An 18,460-nucleotide genomic window follows, 5' to 3' on the forward strand; every position below is an offset into this window, starting at 1 on the left:
CTCCTCTTTGCGGGCACTGAGGTGATAATTCCTGATAAGCAGCTCATCCACCTATTTCTTGCTGTACCTAGGTGGTAACTACCCTCTCCTTCTCTCTATCTATATATCTCTTGCTCCTGATACCCGTCCCCGCAGAACCTTCTCTCGCAATCAATTGCCAATTCCTGGAACACAATGGAGCCCGAGATCCTGGACCATCACCATGCCGATGGAGGAGGAGCAATGCGCATGGTCAAAGATTTAGCTTCTGGTGCTGCTGGTGGAATTGCACAGGTACTCCTCGGTATGTGAATTGCGCGCCAAACTCTTCGTCCTTATTCCTTTATCTCTATTCCTTTTTTCCACCGACGACGGAACCCCCCGGCCTTTACTACATTGGGGCCCCGGTCTATACGCACCGCAGTGCGGGGAGCCGTATTGCCCACCTTTCATTTTCATACATTCAAAATCTACATGAGTAATGTCGCTAATTATTTACCAGGCCAACCATTCGGTATGCACCCCGATTGACCAACGTCTCACCACAATTAACCCCCGGCAGATATCGTCAAGGTGCGACTCCAGACCACCACACAATACTCGAGCGCTTTCGACTGCGCCTCGCAAATCCTGAAGAAGGAAGGCCCCTTTGCTTTCTACAAGGGAACATTGACCCCCCTGATTGGAATTGGTGCCTGCGTAAGCCCTCTGCAATTGATCCCTCTACGCCAGCACTTACAACCTATTAGGTCAGTGTTCAATTCGGAGCCTTCCACGAAGCCCGGAGGCGATTGGAGGTCCTGAACAAGAAGAAATACGCCGACAGCACCCTCGGATACGGACAGTACTATCTAGCAGGTGGTTTCGCGGGTATCACCAACTCCGTCCTCTCCGGGCCCATCGAGCACGTCCGTATCCGCCTGCAAACCCAACCGCACGGCGCCGGCCGACTTTACAGCGGGCCCATCGACTGCATCCGCAAACTCACATCCCAAGGTGGCTTCGCTAAAGGTCTCTACCGCGGCCAGGCCGTCACATACCTGAGAGAAATCCAAGCCTACGGCATGTGGTTCCTGACCTTCGAGTACCTGATGAACCAGGATGCGAGACGCAACAACATTAAGCGTGACGATATCTCTAGTCTCAAAGTTGCTACATACGGTGGTCTCGCGGGTGAAGTCCTTTGGCTATCCAGCTACCCGTTCGACGTAGTGAAGAGCAAGATGCAGTGCGATGGATTCGGCGCCCAGCAGCAGTTTTCCAGCATGAGAGACTGCTTTAAGAAGACATATGCGACTGAGGGAGCTATGGGATTTTGGAAGGGCATTGGGCCGACCCTACTCAGAGCCATGCCTGTTTCCGCGGGAACATTCGCTGTGTATGTTTTTATCACTCCATCCACGTGGAAATGCTAAGTTGCTGTTGTGCTAACTTTATTTAGTGTTGAACTTACCATGAGAGCACTGGGTTAGATACATATAGAACGATTTCTTTCTAGTTTAGATATCCACATTGGTTTTATCCAACAGTGATGGAAAATTCGGCCAGGAAAAGTTCATCCTAGACCTTTTGGCGATTGTCCATTATACCTCTATAGAAGGCGCGATGCTTTCTCGATAACTTTCTATGCGGACGTTGCCAATATATACGCACGATTCGAGTATGTTCCATGAAAGAGATTTGCGGAACAGTAATAGTATTGCTCTTAAAATATATTCTGTTAATACAATGACCATACAATATTTATACATACATATGCAAAGTTAATTCCCATAGACGCAAAACAGGAACGAGACTAACGCAGGTCTTATATATTCAGTAACTTCCCATTATTAAAGTTACGGTGATCTGACGCTCTCGCTCTATTCTCCTTCCATCGCCGCGTTCTCCAACTTGCGCTTTGCCGTCTCCATCCTTCTCTTCTGACCGGCCTGTCCAGCTCGTCCCAGAACACCCGCAATGACGCCCACAGAGCGCAGACTGTCATCATTCGCGGGAATAGGGTACGTCACCTTCGTCGCATCCGCGTCCGTATCAATGATTCCAATGGTAGGAACGTTGTTCAGTCCACATTCATGCAACAAAGGCTCGTTCTCAAGCGGGTTGAGGCAAACAACCAGGTCTGGTTTGAGAATGGACTTATTAGCACGGATATCGCTTCCCTGCAGCACGTCCTTGGTGGAATCGGCCACGACTGGCAGCTCTGGCACTTCCTGGTCGAGCAAGTTCACGACTTTCTGCTCGCAGTGGCCGAGAATTTGTTCGCCATTTGTGAGGGAACCCGGGATCCAGCGTTCGAATAGATGGTAGCTTTTGGCTAGTTCTGCAGCGCGGACAACAATGCGTTTCTGGCCTGGTCGTGTGCCGGCAAAGAGGATCAGGCCGCCGCGGACGGCAACCTCCTCGACAACCTTGGCGGCACGACGTAGATACGCAGCTGTAATGTCAAGGGATATGATGTGGATTCCATCGCGGATACCAAAGATGTAGCGTGAGTTCTGAGGGTTCCAGCGGGATGTTGAGTGACCGAGGTGTGTTTGGGAGGCGAGGAGAAGTTCGAGGGTTATGTCGGAGGGTGAAGGGGGATTGCGGATGATGTCCTCTGGCTTGTAGGAAACACTGACGGCACTACCGAGTGAATGGAATTGATCGCCTGTATAAAGCAAAGAAGACATAGGTAAGCAAATTGGTCAATTTTAGGAAAAAGGGTATATCGCATACGTTGTTTCGCTTTCATCCGGCTTGTCTCTGCCGCAGCGCGTGCTATTGATTCTGCAGAATTGCTTGTTTTTAAAGGGGTTTCGGCGGTAATCGAAGGACGGGCCTCTTCAACCGGAGTACGAGCGATTGTCTCGACCGGTGTTGATGTTGGCGTGTCTGTTGACGAAAATCTTCTCGGTATGTAGGCCTGGCGGTTGAGAGCGAGAAGCTGGCGGCCTGAACCAAGACAGAAATTAGTATGTTATGTTCAAACGAGTCAAAACAATTAAAATATACAAACACCTACCCTGCCGCGGAAATAACTGTCGCACAATCATTTTGTCGTGCTTGAGAAAGATGGTTTGGGTTCGACGGCGTTCCTCGCAGGAGTTTCGTTTCTTCCGCTCGAACTTTTGATGTTGGCTTGGCATTAAGCGCCTGAGGCAACAAACACTGTTGTCAAGCCCGGATTTTCTGCAAAGACATACCTTACTAGTACCACAAGTGTAAGCAAGGAAAGGAGAAGCAAGAGACAATAATGATTATCCTATAACTCCATATCTTATTGGATATGAACAGCTCCCTTGCCTAAGCCGATGTCGTGCGTCTGGAGCCTTTAACATCGCATGACATGCAGATTGCAGATACTATTGCTACTCGTGATCAATATCTCCCCATCAAGTGATATCATAAGATCGTTTCAAGTCATCTGTGAGTATCTACGAGTATCTACCTAAGCAAATCCCCCATGCACCCGAACGTGAGCCCAATCTGGCAGAGTCTTCGAAATGGACTTTCTACGCCATCTTTCTAGACTAGGGCAAAATAGACAAGGGGAGTAACGAGGCCTGTAAACCATCATATTCTTCGACATGTATCGAGAGAGAATCGGTATCATAATAATGCATAGCTGTATATCACATATGAAAGAAACACAATATAAGGAAATCCATAAACGACCCCATTATTCTAGCAAATAAAGCAGACTGATACATGAGAGCAATCAAAGCGAGCAATTCACAATCATAACCTCATTAGACCTGGTGAAAGAGAGTCAAAGGGCCGTGATAAGGAGCGAGCCGCTCATTTCTTGAAAAAGCTGCCGAGCGAGTCGAGTGTGGAGTTGTGGCCGGACTGTTGGGAGCCACCGTACTGGGACTGGCCGTACGGGGGGTAGCCCTGCTGCTCTTCCTCCTTCTTGTGGCCCTTCTTCTTCAACGCATCCTCGGTAAGACTTCCGACGATAGCACCACCGATTGTACCAAGGAATCCGTGGTTGACCTTGTGACCACCCCAGGCACCTGCTGCACCACCGGCAAGGGCACCGGCGAGACCGCGCTCACCCTCCTGGGCACCGCCGGGAGCTTCCTGACCATATCTGCGTTATTTAGTCAGCTATTGTTCGGAAAGACGTTCCAAAGAGGAAAAAGCACATACTGAGGTTGGCCGTATTGGTCCTGGCCGTGGCCCTGGCCGTACTGTTGGTGCTGGCCATACTGGTCCTGACCGTATTGCTGCTGCTGGTGGTGGCCACCGTAGTAGTCACCGGAAGAGCCGCGCTGGCTGTCATACTGGGGGTTGTAAGATCCCTGGTCGTACTGGGGCTGGCCGTAACCCTGTTGGGGGTAGCCGCCCTGCTGAGGAGGATAACCGCCCTGCTGAGGAGGGTAGCCACCTTGGCCGTAGTAACCCTGGTTGTGATCGTAGGGGCCAGACATTGTGTAGTAGTGTGTGATGTCGGGTGAGGTTGAAAGGTCTTAAAATAGTGAAGTAGAAGGTGGTTGATGAGATTGAGTGAGGTGTGATGGATGGAGAAGGAAACTCTGAACCGTGGGTTCAAGGTCCTTTTATAGTAGAATGTTTAGCTCGTGAACAACCCCGCCGAACGCTGAGAAAGGATAGACCAGGCGCCGAGAACCTATGAATCCCGACAATACCATCTCCGAATACCGTCATCAAACAGGCGCAGCATCATATTGCTCCATATTTTGTGCCAATTTGATCGGTAATCATGCTAGGCTACCGTTTTCTGCTTACGCTGATGGCGGTGGGGTTGCTGCGATTATGGTGGAGTGGCTGAGCCCCCCTCACGCAGCACCGCAGGGCTGAGACACCCAGGCTTCACACGAACTTTCAGTCCAGCCAACGACAGATCCTCGATCAGCGTGTTCCCTTCTTGATCTGACAGCTTCACAGAAGATTCGATCTCTTGCAGGAATATGAGTGTGTGATGCTGGATGACTTCTCACGCCATGATATGCAAACATGGTCAATTACCGCGCAACGTGATTCTCCATTGGATGAGGGCGGGTGACGTTAGCAATTCTGGCCGTTCTTTCCGTTCTTTACTCTACGCATAACTGTGCTGTGCATTACGTACCCGTGCCACCGCCAAGCCACAGCCCTGTGGCTTAGCGTCGACCACCTCCATATCAAAGCTGCCTACAGAGTCCAGACTCCGAACTGCCACAATTTCACAAATCACTGCGTCATTGCAGATTATTGTAGAACTCTCATGCATCTTCTATTAATATCCCGCAGACAATTGGTTTCTCCGCGGCTTCGAAAAGCTTCGATTTTGCTTCCATCCGATCTGTGGTCGATCTCAAGAGATGTGGCTGGGGCTGCCCAGACTTCGGAGTCCCAAGTTCCAACAGGCAACAATATTTATTCGTGAATCTCCGGGGCCAGCTGCCGATTTCCGACAGCCTTACGGCCGTATTTGGAAGAGCGTTTATTTTCATTTTGTAAAAACACTTTCTAACCAAGATGAGCAGACTGTATATTTACATCACATAAAACGTACCCAGTATTAAGTACATAGGTTCGAAGATTTCAAAAAGACACCAGAGGACGCCGCAACCCGAGTTGGTAAACTACAACGGAGATGGAAGATAATGACACCGGCTGCGATGCAAAAAGAGCGGCTAGTCCATGGAAGACAAACCTTGTTCGTGAGGGAACGGAGAACCAGGGTACCTGGGAGCAACCAAAGTGGGACACCCGGGGCACAATCTGTATCTCAAATGTTCAATTATCATTTTTTTTTGCCATTTTCTGCCATCACCCGATTCACCGACCAGTGAACCAGCTCTTCCAGCTTCGCGTTGTCTGCTTGGCAGCCGCTTCTGCGTTTTCAGCAAGAGCATCCAGCTGTCCCGGACCCGAAGGGGCGGAGGAACTGGCTTGACCCAGTTGAGGTTCGGCCGTACTGAGGGCGTCGATAACCCCGGGTTTATTGCTTCCCACATTAATTGCGGTAGCTTCCGGTGAAGGGGCGTCATCATTCTTCAACCCACCAAGCAGGTAGGTCTTGAACTTGTTCCATGGCCGCTCAGCCTTCTCCGCTTCCCGCTTCTGCTTCACAATTTCACCAATCTTCTCCTTCTTCAACAACTCCAATTGTTCCGATGTTGCCGTTCCGCTCACAAATGCCGCTTGTGCATCGTGAAGAGTTTGCAATTCCTTCTCAATCCAGAGGACGCGCTGGCGACGGTTGTACAGCGTTAGGGAGACCATGGAGTAGACAGTGAGCACGCCGCATATACCTATGCAATATTGGTTAGCCTTCCTATTTTTTAGTCATCGGACACAGCTACTACAACTTCCGCAAACGCGGATTCGTGTCCATAGTGAATTAAGGATAGGGAGCGTACCGGACGCGGTAATAAGCGTGTAAACCATCCCTTTATGTGCCTTATTCGCAAATCGCCTCCCGAAATCAACTAATGTGTCCAAACGCGAAGTTGACTGTGCTATCCGGGCAGCCCGGGCCTGTGCTCGCAGGCGCTCAACCTTCTCCTTGGGTGTTTCCTGTCTGTTCCCCCCAGATCCATTGTTTTGTGATTTCGAATCCGAGTTTGCTAGAAATCCCGGGAGTTTGTAAGGAGCCGCGCTCGGCTTTGAGCTGGCGTAGGGCCCTGTGGCTGTGAACCGGGTTGCGTCTGCGGCGGATCGGGACATGGTGGTGTGGTGGTGTGACGCGGACGGCGAAGGCAAGAGGAGAGAAATTAAAGTAAACGGGTATTCGAACAGCCCCAATCAATCCTATGTACTGTGATAAACCATGAAAGGAGAGGATATGGCTGTTGTGAGGCCGCGCCGATAGCTATGATGGGGGAGTCTTGAGCATCCGGGAAATTTTCAGCCAGACTCCCGAGTAGGCGATGGGCAGATGGGATGACCGCCGCGACCTTCCACGGTTAGTCTGGCCAAGACATCCACTCATCTACAACACCACCATTTATCTACTTGCCCCGTCTATAATTCTCCAGCTGAATGTTGCCGTTTAATCTTTAACCATTCATTTTATTTTAGACATATTATGTCCTCACAAAACAACAATGCGCCTGATCTTAACGACATCCTTAGAACACTCTCCGCATTCTCCAATCAAACAAATACCCATTCCAATCAACCTCCCTCCAACAACTATAATGCCAATGACCATGAGGGTGAATATGAGCCTCCAGATGCTCATTCTCAATCTGTAATACATTCTCAAATACAGTCCCAAACCCTAAGACACGCCCCTCCATCATCCTCGTCTCACCGTGGTTCACTCCAACAACCTCAGCTTAAAGATAAATACACATCATCAACAATAACTACATGGCCCGCCGCGCTGAAACAAGTAATGCGTACCGTTGGCCAAAATGAAGAAATCCAACAACGCATCCGCTTCCTCATTCAACGCCAATACGACCATGAGAAGCAATGGTGGAAGGGCAGAGAAGCTTTACTTCGGAAACAGACGAGTCGGAAGGAGAAGAAAAGAGAACTAGACCAGGTCTTGTATGTCATCCAATTACCCTATAATCACTACTCCCTACCGACTCTTGTGTGCCTTTATTTCTCTAATGCCGCTACCATGGAAATAGACGCTCTGTCGGTGCGCCTGTTGACGAGAAGGATGTTTCGGTAAGTCATAATCGTCGCCAGGACAATGGAGTGATTCCCAGAACTAAACCAGCTCAATAGACAGCTGAAGAAGACCTCACCGAAGTCAGCAGATACGATGCTAAAGTTCACAAAGCATCGGCACAAATGGCTGAAGCTATGTTATCTGAACTTAAGGCTCTGGATGTCCCGTTCTTCTCCATCAGCCGAAGCCTTGTTGTTGCGGATGAGGCGGCGAAAAATGAACAGGAACACGGACATCTTTCTGAGGCTGGCGGTAGCCTTGATGCACAAGGGAAGCAGGCCCGTTTATCTGTAGATGAATTGTCGGCTCTCCGGCGACGGATGTTGGAGTTATTGCAGGACCTCTGTAAAGAATAGGATAAGGTATAATTGAGACAATTTCAGGATTCTGCTATGAATCATCGTTATGTACACCCGGTGCTTCCCTCTATCCGTGCCATTCGAAAATCAACGCATTGCTAGAGGCTATATGCAAGCGCAGTGATATTCCTAGAACACCTTGCATGACTAATATAAAATAAAACGAAAACAAACTCAAAAAGAGTACACACAACAAAAATCGCGCCACCCTTACTCAAAAAATGAACACCGCCCGATGCAAATTAAATTCGGTTCCAAGCCAACGAATCTACCACCTCAATGAATCGTCTGCTCTGATTTCTTCTCAGCTACAGCGACTGCAACTGCAACCGCAGCACCAAAGATGGCGCTTTCTGGCGCAGGGTCCAAGCGAATGCAAGGGGCTTCGCCTGTGGACTGTAACCCCTTGGATGAGCTTGTTTCCTGCGTAAGCTGATTAAGGTAGGTTTGACAGCGATCCCTGAACCCGGGGTACTTGTTTATGACGCTACCGTCGCAAGCGATCGACAAGCATTCAGGGTTGCTTCCGCTCTCTGTTACCGTCACTTCTTGAGGCACCTTGCTTGAGGACGGCGAAGGAGGAGCGTCGGGAAATTCGGCTTCGTTACGTAGACACCACACGCTGTGGATTGCGGATGCAAGATAACCTGCAGCTCGTTTCGAAACGGTTCGGCAGACTCGCAAGAGGAATTGCAAGTCTTCTGGAGAGGGTGGGCTGATGAAAGCATGCTCCTTCTGGAGAAGAGAGGCTGATGCCGATAGGCACGGCGATGTATCGGCTTCGATAAAGGCAACAATGCTGGTGTCGAATGAATACGCATCTCGCATCGAATGGGGTAGTTCTCCTTCGAAAAGGTGAGCAGCATCAACAGCTTCGACTATGATAAGTCGGACAATTTCGCCGAGGTAACGACCGGTGGCCATGTATTCCAATGGCTGGTAGTCGGGTCTGAGGTGGGTGCGGTTAAGAATATCGTCCCACCGTGTCATCGGCAAGACACCACCGCCGAACATGCTCATCTCACTGTTTATGATGACATGCTTAGCGTAGTCAAACCAGCCGGTCGGTCTTGTGCCAAATTTGCCGAGCCCGATAGCATGAACAGGAAAATGTATGGCGACATTCGTTCCGGTACCAAGAATTAGAGACATGCGTGTTGCAGGATCAACGTATGCTCGCGAGAGTAGAGTAGCAGAGCTGTCATTTACAATCGCATCCACTTGAACATTGAGACTGCGCTTCTGGCACGACTGAACAATAAGAGACCCTAGTTCCTGGCCAACAGTGCCCATGGAGCACAGGAACCCTTTGCCCATATGAATCACCAGGCCACTGCTGATGGAAGTTTGCTCGATTGGGAAAGACCATGACAACCCCATGGACAGAGGAACGTCTTCACGGCCATATTTAGTGCCCACTTCACTTAGCATCGCATCGATCTTTTCCGCCATCCAGTCGAAGAATGAGGTTCCCTCCAGCAATTTCACCTCATTGTCAATCGGCGACGAGGATACGCGGAGAACTTCCATCTTTCCTTGCCCGCGCAGCTCCACCAAAGCCACGCGCATTGTTGAACCGCCAACATCAAGAGCGAGAAATGTCCCTTTCTCCAGCCCAGACGGCAGTGCATGGTTGTATGAAGGCAGCATACAGATCGGGCTTGACTCTAAGCCGGTTCGAAATTGTTCGCGAATCTTCTCTGACATTGCCATCATATTTCGCAGAGTCAAAGGCTTTGAAAAGAGACGGTCGATCTCGTCAGCAAAGGCGTTGAGAGTCCGTCGTCGCCAGAAGGCTGCTGGGGAATGTTTCCGTCCGCTATGCGCAGGATTACGGAATAGTGAGGGAAACAACAACATTGTCTCCAAAGCGGCGACAATATTGGAGAAGAGCGCCTGCATCCTATGCAGGACCTTGGCTAGAGGGCTTGATACAGGCATGGTTGGGGCGATTGCTTGTCGGGCAATTTTCCCAATCAGAACCAAGCTAGGTCGATCAGTGTTGACAATGCGAAAGTATGACCGGTGGCCAGAAGTAAGTTGATATAAGCTTATCAGTGCGCGTGGGATGATTAGAATGCCATGAGGACGGGTATTGGAATACTAAGGGTTCTGAAGATGCAGGAGACAGCAATAAGAAATTGCGAATAGCTCAGGTGAACAGAGATTCGGTATCGGATGCTAGAGTTAAAGTAGCAGCGTATGTCTGGGACCCAAGGTAGCACTAATCGAGGGTCTACGCCGGCAGTGGGACTTGGTGAGGGCACCCGCAAGGTAGTGGGAACCCGGATGATGGAGGGTCAGCCAAAAAAAAAAAAAGGAAAAGAAAAGAAAACACAACGACAACAGCTGCAAGAATAATGCGGAGTTTGTCAGGGTGTCAATGCAAGTTTGAGACAGTCTTGCTAACTAGCCTAGAGTCCGTCTCTTGTCCGTTGAATTGGGCTGCTGACAGCGAGATCTGATAGCGGGTGGAGTGGGTGAGGTTGGCCGTTCGGCGTGGTAGCAGGGAGTCGTAGTATTAGTAGTCGTATCGATGATTGTTCCAGATTAACCCCGGAATGTTTTGGTTAGTTTGAGAGTGGTAGTAATCAGTTGCTCTGGTTGTGCAAATGAATGGCACAATGGACGACACCGGAGGCATGGATCAACGATCAACGCGTGTCCATTCTTGACTTGCGGAAGTGGGTGGGAGTTTACAAAAACGGATTTGGAATTCACGGAGACGCAGAGGTGAAAAGGCGAGGCAGGAGGCAGGTCAGAAAAGAATCCATCCCTCCATTCTCAAACAGTAACTGATCAGAGAGCTGGTACAATTATCAGAATCATGGCAGGCGGGCAGCGGTATCGGTCATGTACGGTAAATACCAAGCACTGCAGAAGAATGGCTTGGTGGAGACGAGCTGGTGACTGTGCGCTACGACCTTGTTGTCCGCGTGGTCACTGGACCTCCAGATTCAGGGCAACCTGCGTTTTTGATATGCTTTTTCTTGAAAAGGAAGGTATCTCGCCGGCAGTCTACTACGATTACAGTACTCTCATTCTTCACGAGCTTCAAGTTGACAAGACTCGATTGCTCTCCGCATATTGTCTAGTGATCCTGTTCCCCAACTTGACCACTTCGACTAAAGCTGCGCCATCGAAACTCTTGTTATTCGGCGGGGGTTATTCTCGAGCCTCAAATTTTAAAATATATATATATATATATATGAGCGGGCCTTTTTTTGTCTTGATGGGCCGCCAGGTTGCATTGATAAATACATCCACGTTTCACGGAGGACATCCATCCAGCCCGGCCCAGCAATGAAGGGGCGTAAATACGGTTTTGAAACCGTCTGGTATTCTAATTTCGGCCTATTGCGCGAGTCAGCCTCAGCCCAATAAATTAACTGCTTGATTTAACCAAAACTTGGCTTTCTTGGGCGGTTTCGCGAGGGCAGACTGAGGCATGGCCTCTAATTCATTGCACCGTCGTGGCCAGGTGCCCATGTGTGTCTTGGATTAATCAATGCCGAGTCCCCCAGCGTGGTGCCCAAAGCCGATGGGGTTGATGGCGAGTATGTGACGGTGGTGGGTGCAACGGTGGTAGTCGGCCTAATCGCAACAGCGGCAACTGTTACACCGACTGACCACCGCCCAGACTTTCCTTCCAGTTCCCCGGCCTTGCCTGGAAAGGCAACATTGCAGCTTCACCACTCCAAAATCTGGAGTATCCGTACTACTTAGGTGCTTCTCGTCCCCGGAACCATTCCTTGTTACTCCCTGGCCCATCAACACCATCCAAGTATGGCCATACCTTCCAGTGGCTATATTGCGGAGTAGTGGCCTCGCCATCCCCAAGCATTCTGTCTTGGCTCTTTCATTCCAGGTTTCCTTGGCTCACCTTTCCAACAATATATGCACACCCCATCCGCCCATTCACAACGGCATTCAAGACTTAACTGTAGCATCCGGATTTGACAGAGCTCGCCTTGGCGCCCTTGCACCGAGTTTCGCTCTCCTCACACAGTGTAATATCAACATGTTTAGTGCTTTGGTAACATGTGTCGAAAAGCCTACGGGATGCGACGAGCCCTTACTTTTCGTATCATACGTCCCCAGCTCTGTCGCAGGTGGTAGTAGTGGTCATGAACCGTTTCATCCGCACCCGTCAAGTCGCTGTGGTACTCGAGACAAGATGGATGGCCATCATGTCTCTCCTCTGTAGCTTAATCAAGGGTCGCTTCATAACTCGGCAATCGTGCTCCTCTCCAGTAGTGTTACCTTCTGTTACCCTCTTCCCCCCTCCAATCAATCTAACGTCCTTTCGTAGAATCAATTGCGTACTATAACCTGTGACGGCCGAGTGACATCATACCTTTATATACGCCTCGATTCGTGTCTCGAGGCCATGCTGGGTTCAATACCTTGAGCTATCCAGAAATCAGCACAAAATGCCGACATCAAAAATCCAAGACAAAAACGGCCAGCCCATTCAGGAAGGAGACTACGTTTTCACGAGGGTGCGCGGGGGTTCTCATCAGGGAAAGGTATGCATGGTTGATTGTTCTAGCCCAGGCGTCCAACCCTACATAAATATCTATGCACTATTGCATTGTATTTGTACAATCCATGGTATCGGAAACCACACTACTAATCAATACCTGTGTTATCGGTAGGTCCAGAAGATCGTCACCGATGAGGAGGAGGCAGAACAGGAAGATGTGAAGAATCCTCCCAAGGTATGTCGGGGCTTATTGCCCCAGGTACTACTTCTATCTGCCCTCAGCCGGCCTAGACTAAGGAATGTTCCTCGTGATAGGTCATCTACAGTGACCAGCATGGCCATCGGGTCGCACACAATCCGGGAACACTGGAGAAGACGCAGCCGGACGAGTGAACCGACTGGAATATTTTATTTTGGTTTTGGGGGTTCCTGATATATTCGTTCCTTTTTTATGCATGCGCTCTGTTCCATGTCTTAACGTACAAATACCGATATTATCGTGATCCAACTTACGACTTCCTCAATAACCGGAAAAAAAATGTCCAATTGAGTGGAAATGAAACATGATATTCAGAAGGGAATCTTTTCACAGCATCAGGCAAGTGGTGAGGTGCTCGAGTAAATCATCGCCTATCATCTATTATTTCCACTTCCGTACCGTCCGTTCCAGGACCGAGGTTTCATATTCGGCATACGAAGAGGATTTCCCACCCTACGCTAGGTAACCCTATTTTATGAGGGGTTCCCTTTAGATGCTGATCATGATCAACTGTGTGCGGGGTGAGTTCGCGCAGGTTTGCGATAGAACGGCAATCCTCTCCACAAAATATCATAATAACCCACTTCAGAGTTCACCAACCTCTGTTAATGGTATCCCTCTCAATGGTGTGCTGGTGGGCCCTAATTATCTGCAAGTCCTGTTTTCCCAGCTTTCCGTAGGCTATAATATGTTGTCGTCGTGCTTTTGGAGATATCCCTCAGTTTCTCAGAATGACGGGCTCCCTAGTCTGCCGGTCTCAAAATGATGTTTCGTGTGTTTCTGGTGTTTGCACTAGCACAGGCCATTCCTGGACTGGCCACCCCGATGGGCCCTAATTCTGATTACGTTGGAAATCGTGATATAGCTTCGGTATTGGCGCGGGCTGCGAACGATCCTGCTATTAACGATAGTTGGCTGCCGGAAGCAGCTTCAGCGTTATCGAAGGAAGTCGCGGGTGGGATCTCGGGAAAAGATAAGTCTGTGGAGGATGCTTGGAATGCGGTTCAGGACATAATTGGCAAATCGGCCAATGTCTTTGATGTCGCCGCTAACCTCGCAATATCCGGAGTGATCCCAAGTGACATCCTAAGACTTTTGAACGGATACGCCAATCAAAGGCTGAATGCCCTTGATAACGAAAACCCTTCGGTGACTGGGGATGCCATATATCCGCGCAAGATGGCGATAGACGCGCCTTACTCCATCGACGAGGTCAAGCTCAGAGCGGTAATTTATATTCCAGAATCATTCAAGCATGGAAAGGATGGAAAGAAGCCGGTCATTCTTGTTCCAGGAACAGGAGTCCCAGCTGGCACGTCATACTATTTCAATTTTGGCAAGTTGGCGGACGCTGTACCTGAAGCGGATGTGGTCTGGGTCAATATACCAGGAGCTTCTTTGGCGGACGTTCAGATTAGCTCTGAATACATTGCATATGCAATCAACTACATCTCCGCAGTGACAGAGTCCAATGTGTCTGTGATCTCTTGGTCCCAAGGTGGCCTAAATACCCAATGGTCGCTCAAATACTGGCCATCGACTAGGCATGTGGTTGATGATTTCATCGCCATCAGCCCCGATTTCCGTGGTACTTTGGTTGCGGATGCGGTTTGCCCATTGCTTTCTGGCGTCTTCTGCACGCCTTCGCTCTTTCAGCAGAGGTGGGGGACCGAATTCATAAGCACCCTGAGAGAAGATGGAGGAAGCTCCGCATATGTTCCCACAACGACCGTTTACTCTTCCTTCGACGAGATTGTACAGCCCATGAGTGGGGCGAATGCTTCCGCGCTGCTCGACGACGCTCAAGTAGTCGGTGTGTCCAACAACCACTTGCAGACCATCTGCGCCCTCCAGCCTGCCGGAGGTGTTTACTTGCATGAAGGCATGTTGTATAACCCTCTAACCTGGGCTTTGACAGCAGATGCACTCCGCCACGAAGGACCTGGGGATACTCGTCGAATTGACACCGAGAAGGTCTGTGAGGCCTTGATTGCACCACAACTCGGTGCAGACGATCTGCTGGGCTCGGAAGGGCTTTTGCTTATTGCCGTGGCAGAGATTCTCGCGTACAGCCCGAAAGCCTTTAAAGAGCCGGTTATTGCAAGATATGCCCTGTAACCAGCGTGACTGACAATCAAGATATTGCTAGATAGCTGTGTGTAGAGGCTGGAATCTTGGCTATGAGGTAATAAGGCAACAAATGATAACAGGGTCTTCAAGCAGCAGAGATAAACTCAGATTCTTGGTGCCTAGAATGAGCTTGAATGAGATATGCTCAGAAAGTGGATCGCTTCGTCACGAAAGGCCGCGATGTCGCAATCCGGGGATGATCTTCATGTTCAAGATTTTAAATGTCACGTCGCTCTTCAAGACTCAAAAGACACTCATGCTCTCAAGAACTGCCGTTGAGATGAAGTCGAAAAAAGGCTCCTTCGCGTGGCTCTGACCTCGAAATCCTCAAGTGAAGCTTAGCTGCAGCGTGTATCTACTTGCTACATATTCTGAAACAGCGGGGGGTTTTATTATCTCACGATCGACCGACCTTCATGCAACCTCAGTTCGCTGGGATTTCCCATTGCTAAACACCACAGCAGAGTGCCTGGTGTTAAAATGAAAAGCAAGACCTGAGTAGCGGGCGAGGCTTGCTTAATTCGCGATCTGGGACTCGAGGTTCGAGAGCCAAGCGATAAATTGGTGAGAATCGTGATGAGTTCGAACGGCCAACCCCTGATCTGTGGGTTAAACTCCGCTAATCTGACACGCTGCAAGACCTTTATTTGCTGGACCCGGGAACAACGGCAAACGGGACGGTTCGCTTCGTACGGATTACGGATTACGGATTGTGGACACCTCCACGAGGCATTTGTCAGGAACGATTTCCGAGAAATGGCTTTGAGACCACGAAACTTTGTCCCCAAAGTCGAGAACACTGGGTCAATCCTCCACTTCTCTCGGATTGATTCCCTCGCCAAGAACCGGCAGGCAAGTTTCAAATTCTCAATGGTGGAAAATGAAACTCGGACACACAAGGCGTTGGTTTCTGCCAGCTTCCCTCGTTATACTTTTGCACCCCTCTTCGAACGGCAACGCTGCCGCTATGGGGCGAGAAATGCCGGGACTCATCCAAACGAGAGGCTGATGGAGTGGTACACACGCGTTCAAAAAGCATCCGGCTGCGACTGGCCTACTGCACCACTGAATACGTATGTCTCTTGAGATTTGACACTAGCCCCCTCGTTGAAGATGTCAAAACTGGGCTTGTCAGCTCCACTAAGGAGCTTGCCAAGAGCATCCGCCCCGTTCGATCGTCAGCATCGATATCAGCACTTGCGTTGTCACTGGCCGTTTTTTTATTTGCGGAGATTGTTTTATTGAACTTGCGACTTTTGCGAGCGCGGAGTCTTTCGCCGTTTCTCCTTTCCGAAATCCTGACTTCTTTTTTTTTTCCTCTTCCCGACATCTTCGGAAACCCGCTGGTCCTTTTATTTGGCGAACCCCAGCAAGAACGCTGGGAGTCTTCGTCTACTTTCTCGCTACCAAAATCACGGTTCCCACCCCGGTGCTGTGAAGACGACAGTATCTATGATCTAGTTGTCTAGAACGGGTATCTTTATTTCGTGTCTATAATTCGTATTTTACTTGGGGGATATTCCTTCCTAGCCATTCTTTCAATATGCTATTCTCGTCGATTTTGCTATCTCTTGCCTTTGGCCACGTCTTTGCGGACGCTGGAGACGACGATGATTTGATGAGTTTTGTCACAGTATGCAAAACAGGTGCTCCAGACCTTCCATTGCTAATCTTTTCAGCTTCCCAAAGTACGGGCTTTGAAGTTCGACGTCACCTACTACGACCGGGACGCTGTAGCCCCGGGTTATTGGTTCGTTGCGCCTTATGGGATCATAGAACCCGAGGTTCCTACCAAGCAATGGATACCATACCAAGTAGGGCCGTATATATATGATGGAGATGGAGTATGTATTGGCATCGCAAACTGCAAGGCTATATACTGATGGCATAGTAGGTTCTGATCTGGGCGGGGTCCCCCATGTTTGACAATCGGAATGCGTTCGACTTCAAAGCGGCTAACAACATCGACGGTGAACCTCATGTTTCGTTTATTCTGCAGCATCAGTACAATGATGACGGCACTGACAAGGGTTTCGGATACGTTTTGGATCAGCACTTCGAGCAGAAGTACAAAGTTGGCGTTGTCAACGACCTCAGTGCCTTCAATATGCACGAGTTTAATATCCTTGATGGTGGGGAGTCTGCCCTAGCTTGCTCGTACAAGTCTCAGTACACAGATTTGTCCGCGCTTGGCCGCCCTGATGATCACAGCTGGATTGTTGCTGGCGGAATTCTTGAGTTGGACACTAAGACTGGCGAGGTTTTGTTTGAGTGGAGCTCCTTCAATAATGTCCTCGTCGATGAGTCGGTCAAAATCTATCAAAATTCGTATCCTTCTGATCGACCAGGTTGGGATTATATTCACGTCAACTCTGTCGATAAGAATTCAGTCGGTGACTATCTTTTGTCGGCTCGGTTCATGAACTCGATATATTACATCTCCAAGGAGGGCGAGATTGTCTGGCGCCTGGGCGGGAAACAGTCCGATTTCGAGATGGATTTCACTTTCTCCAAGCAACACCATGCGAATTTCATTGAGTCCAACGGAACACATCATGTCATTTCCTTCTTGAACAACGCCTCGGACGAAGCGGAAAATGAGGAGGATGTTTCGTCGGCTCTTTACGTGGAGATCGATACCGCGGCCTCTCCTATGACGGCAAAAGTCATCAAGCGCATCGAACGGCCAGATGGCGGCCTGACACGGTTACGTGGTAATGTACAAACTCTACCTAATAACAACACCTTTGTCGGCTGGAGTGAGAGCGGTTACCACAGCGAACATGATCCGGACGGCAACCTCCTGATGGAAGCCAAGTTCGTCTCCACGCGCCTCTCTTCGTATCGATCCTACAAGTTCCCTTTCACCGGACGGCCAAACACGCCGCCAGACGTTGTTTCGTCCGTGTATGGTACGGATGAAGAAGATCTAACCACCATTTTCCACGTCAGCTGGAACGGCGCTACAGATATTGCCTCTTGGAACTTCTACGCGCGGTCTGAAGAGGGTGGTGACGCGGTGTCAATTGGCAACACCACAAAGACCGATTTTGAGACAATGTACATTGCCGATGGATATCTGGATTGGGTGTCCGCAGAGGCAGTGGACAAGGATGGTAACGTGCTAGGCACATCGGAGGTACAGCGGACACAGACACCCAGTGATTGGCAACTCGCTGGGTTCCAGGGCGAGGACCAGCCAATCCCTGGCGATCCGTCGACCATGCACTTAACGAAAGAAAGGGAGGATGACGTGGGAGATGCGGAGGAGGCAGAGCATATGGAAGACATGGAAGACATGGACATGGACATGGACATGAACGCCGAGGAATCTCACATTGACCCCGAAGAGGCTGCCAAAGCGGTGGTCAAAGCCTACGAGATGGTGCGCGGCGTTGGGGGCCTCTTGATTTTCATTCTGATGGCCGGCTCTTTGGGTGGAATTCTGGCTGGCGTATACTATCATATCCGACGACGTCGCGCACAGGCTTACTACGAAGTTCCATCCGACGAGGCGGAACGCCAGCCCATGGCATCTACTTAAAAGAAAGGCCGGCTCGACTGTCTTCGCTTCTTGTATTATGATTAACGTACACACTATTACCACTTTTATTAATTATAGA

General features: G+C 49.7%; 9 protein-coding genes across 9 annotated transcripts; 5 read left to right on the top strand and 4 right to left on the bottom strand.

Annotated features, from left to right (window-relative positions):
• Positions 1-174: 174 nt before the first annotated feature.
• On the top strand, positions 175-1,451 carry ASPSYDRAFT_32904 (putative mitochondrial carrier protein (Ymc1); the record flags this gene model as incomplete). Its single annotated transcript, XM_040845031.1, has 5 exons — positions 175-283; positions 482-493; positions 542-678; positions 729-1,357; positions 1,421-1,451. 5 exons carry the CDS (start codon positions 175-177, stop codon positions 1,449-1,451), a joined length of 918 nt encoding a protein of 305 aa, XP_040701576.1.
• Positions 1,452-1,841: 390 nt separating this feature from the next.
• ASPSYDRAFT_154073 (mitochondrial 37S ribosomal protein uS2m) lies at positions 1,842-3,017 on the bottom strand (the record flags this gene model as incomplete). Its single annotated transcript, XM_040842340.1, has 3 exons — positions 1,842-2,632; positions 2,701-2,916; positions 2,987-3,017. 3 exons carry the CDS (start codon positions 3,015-3,017, stop codon positions 1,842-1,844), a joined length of 1,038 nt encoding a protein of 345 aa, XP_040701577.1.
• Positions 3,018-3,762: 745 nt separating this feature from the next.
• Positions 3,763-4,397, bottom strand: hel10 (putative high expression lethality protein Hel10; the record flags this gene model as incomplete). Its single annotated transcript, XM_040849665.1, has 2 exons — positions 3,763-4,057; positions 4,159-4,397. The coding sequence occupies 2 exons, from the start codon at positions 4,395-4,397 to the stop codon at positions 3,763-3,765; spliced, it is 534 nt and encodes a 177-aa protein (XP_040701578.1).
• Positions 4,398-5,751: 1,354 nt separating this feature from the next.
• Positions 5,752-6,642, bottom strand: ASPSYDRAFT_32907 (cytochrome c oxidase assembly protein COX14; the record flags this gene model as incomplete). The annotated part of the gene is made up of 2 exons (XM_040845032.1): positions 5,752-6,227; positions 6,336-6,642. 2 exons carry the CDS (start codon positions 6,640-6,642, stop codon positions 5,752-5,754), a joined length of 783 nt encoding a protein of 260 aa, XP_040701579.1.
• A 267-nt stretch (positions 6,643-6,909) lies between these two features.
• On the top strand, positions 6,910-7,988 carry ASPSYDRAFT_46998 (uncharacterized protein). The gene is made up of 3 exons (XM_040847350.1): positions 6,910-7,473; positions 7,560-7,599; positions 7,660-7,988. Exons 1-3 carry the CDS (start codon positions 7,004-7,006, stop codon positions 7,957-7,959), a joined length of 810 nt encoding a protein of 269 aa, XP_040701580.1. The 5' UTR covers positions 6,910-7,003; the 3' UTR covers positions 7,960-7,988.
• Positions 7,989-8,238: 250 nt separating this feature from the next.
• ASPSYDRAFT_153963 (putative hexokinase) lies at positions 8,239-9,903 on the bottom strand (the record flags this gene model as incomplete). Its single annotated transcript, XM_040842333.1, has 1 exon — positions 8,239-9,903. One exon carries the CDS (start codon positions 9,901-9,903, stop codon positions 8,239-8,241), a length of 1,665 nt encoding a protein of 554 aa, XP_040701581.1.
• Positions 9,904-12,355: 2,452 nt separating this feature from the next.
• On the top strand, positions 12,356-12,981 carry ASPSYDRAFT_47001 (DUF2945 domain-containing protein). The gene is made up of 3 exons (XM_040847351.1): positions 12,356-12,491; positions 12,621-12,683; positions 12,764-12,981. The coding sequence occupies exons 1-3, from the start codon at positions 12,396-12,398 to the stop codon at positions 12,839-12,841; spliced, it is 237 nt and encodes a 78-aa protein (XP_040701582.1). The 5' UTR covers positions 12,356-12,395; the 3' UTR covers positions 12,842-12,981.
• A 551-nt stretch (positions 12,982-13,532) lies between these two features.
• ASPSYDRAFT_154048 (putative lipase) lies at positions 13,533-14,825 on the top strand (the record flags this gene model as incomplete). Its single annotated transcript, XM_040842339.1, has 1 exon — positions 13,533-14,825. One exon carries the CDS (start codon positions 13,533-13,535, stop codon positions 14,823-14,825), a length of 1,293 nt encoding a protein of 430 aa, XP_040701583.1.
• A 1,327-nt stretch (positions 14,826-16,152) lies between these two features.
• ASPSYDRAFT_1084246 (uncharacterized protein) lies at positions 16,153-18,441 on the top strand. The gene is made up of 3 exons (XM_040839892.1): positions 16,153-16,470; positions 16,517-16,681; positions 16,732-18,441. The coding sequence occupies exons 1-3, from the start codon at positions 16,381-16,383 to the stop codon at positions 18,379-18,381; spliced, it is 1,905 nt and encodes a 634-aa protein (XP_040701584.1). The 5' UTR covers positions 16,153-16,380; the 3' UTR covers positions 18,382-18,441.
• Positions 18,442-18,460: the final 19 nt, after the last annotated feature.

The sequence above is a fragment of the Aspergillus sydowii genome (genome assembly GCF_001890705.1).
Source record: "Aspergillus sydowii CBS 593.65 unplaced genomic scaffold ASPSYscaffold_7, whole genome shotgun sequence".
Classification (NCBI taxonomy): Eukaryota; Fungi; Ascomycota; class Eurotiomycetes; order Eurotiales; family Aspergillaceae; genus Aspergillus; species Aspergillus sydowii.

Coding starts and splice junctions, on each gene's coding strand:
- ASPSYDRAFT_46998 (XM_040847350.1), top strand. CDS start 7,004: ATGTCCTCACAAAACAACAATGCGCCTGATCTTAACGACATCCTTAGA. Junction 7,474..7,559: donor AGAGAACTAGACCAGGTCTT/GTATGTCATCCA, acceptor CCATGGAAATAG/ACGCTCTGTCGGTGCGCCTG. Junction 7,600..7,659: donor TTGACGAGAAGGATGTTTCG/GTAAGTCATAAT, acceptor CCAGCTCAATAG/ACAGCTGAAGAAGACCTCAC.
- ASPSYDRAFT_47001 (XM_040847351.1), top strand. CDS start 12,396: ATGCCGACATCAAAAATCCAAGACAAAAACGGCCAGCCCATTCAGGAA. Junction 12,492..12,620: donor GGGGTTCTCATCAGGGAAAG/GTATGCATGGTT, acceptor TGTTATCGGTAG/GTCCAGAAGATCGTCACCGA. Junction 12,684..12,763: donor ATGTGAAGAATCCTCCCAAG/GTATGTCGGGGC, acceptor TCCTCGTGATAG/GTCATCTACAGTGACCAGCA.
- ASPSYDRAFT_1084246 (XM_040839892.1), top strand. CDS start 16,381: ATGCTATTCTCGTCGATTTTGCTATCTCTTGCCTTTGGCCACGTCTTT. Junction 16,471..16,516: donor ATTTGATGAGTTTTGTCACA/GTATGCAAAACA, acceptor TAATCTTTTCAG/CTTCCCAAAGTACGGGCTTT. Junction 16,682..16,731: donor ATATATATGATGGAGATGGA/GTATGTATTGGC, acceptor ATGGCATAGTAG/GTTCTGATCTGGGCGGGGTC.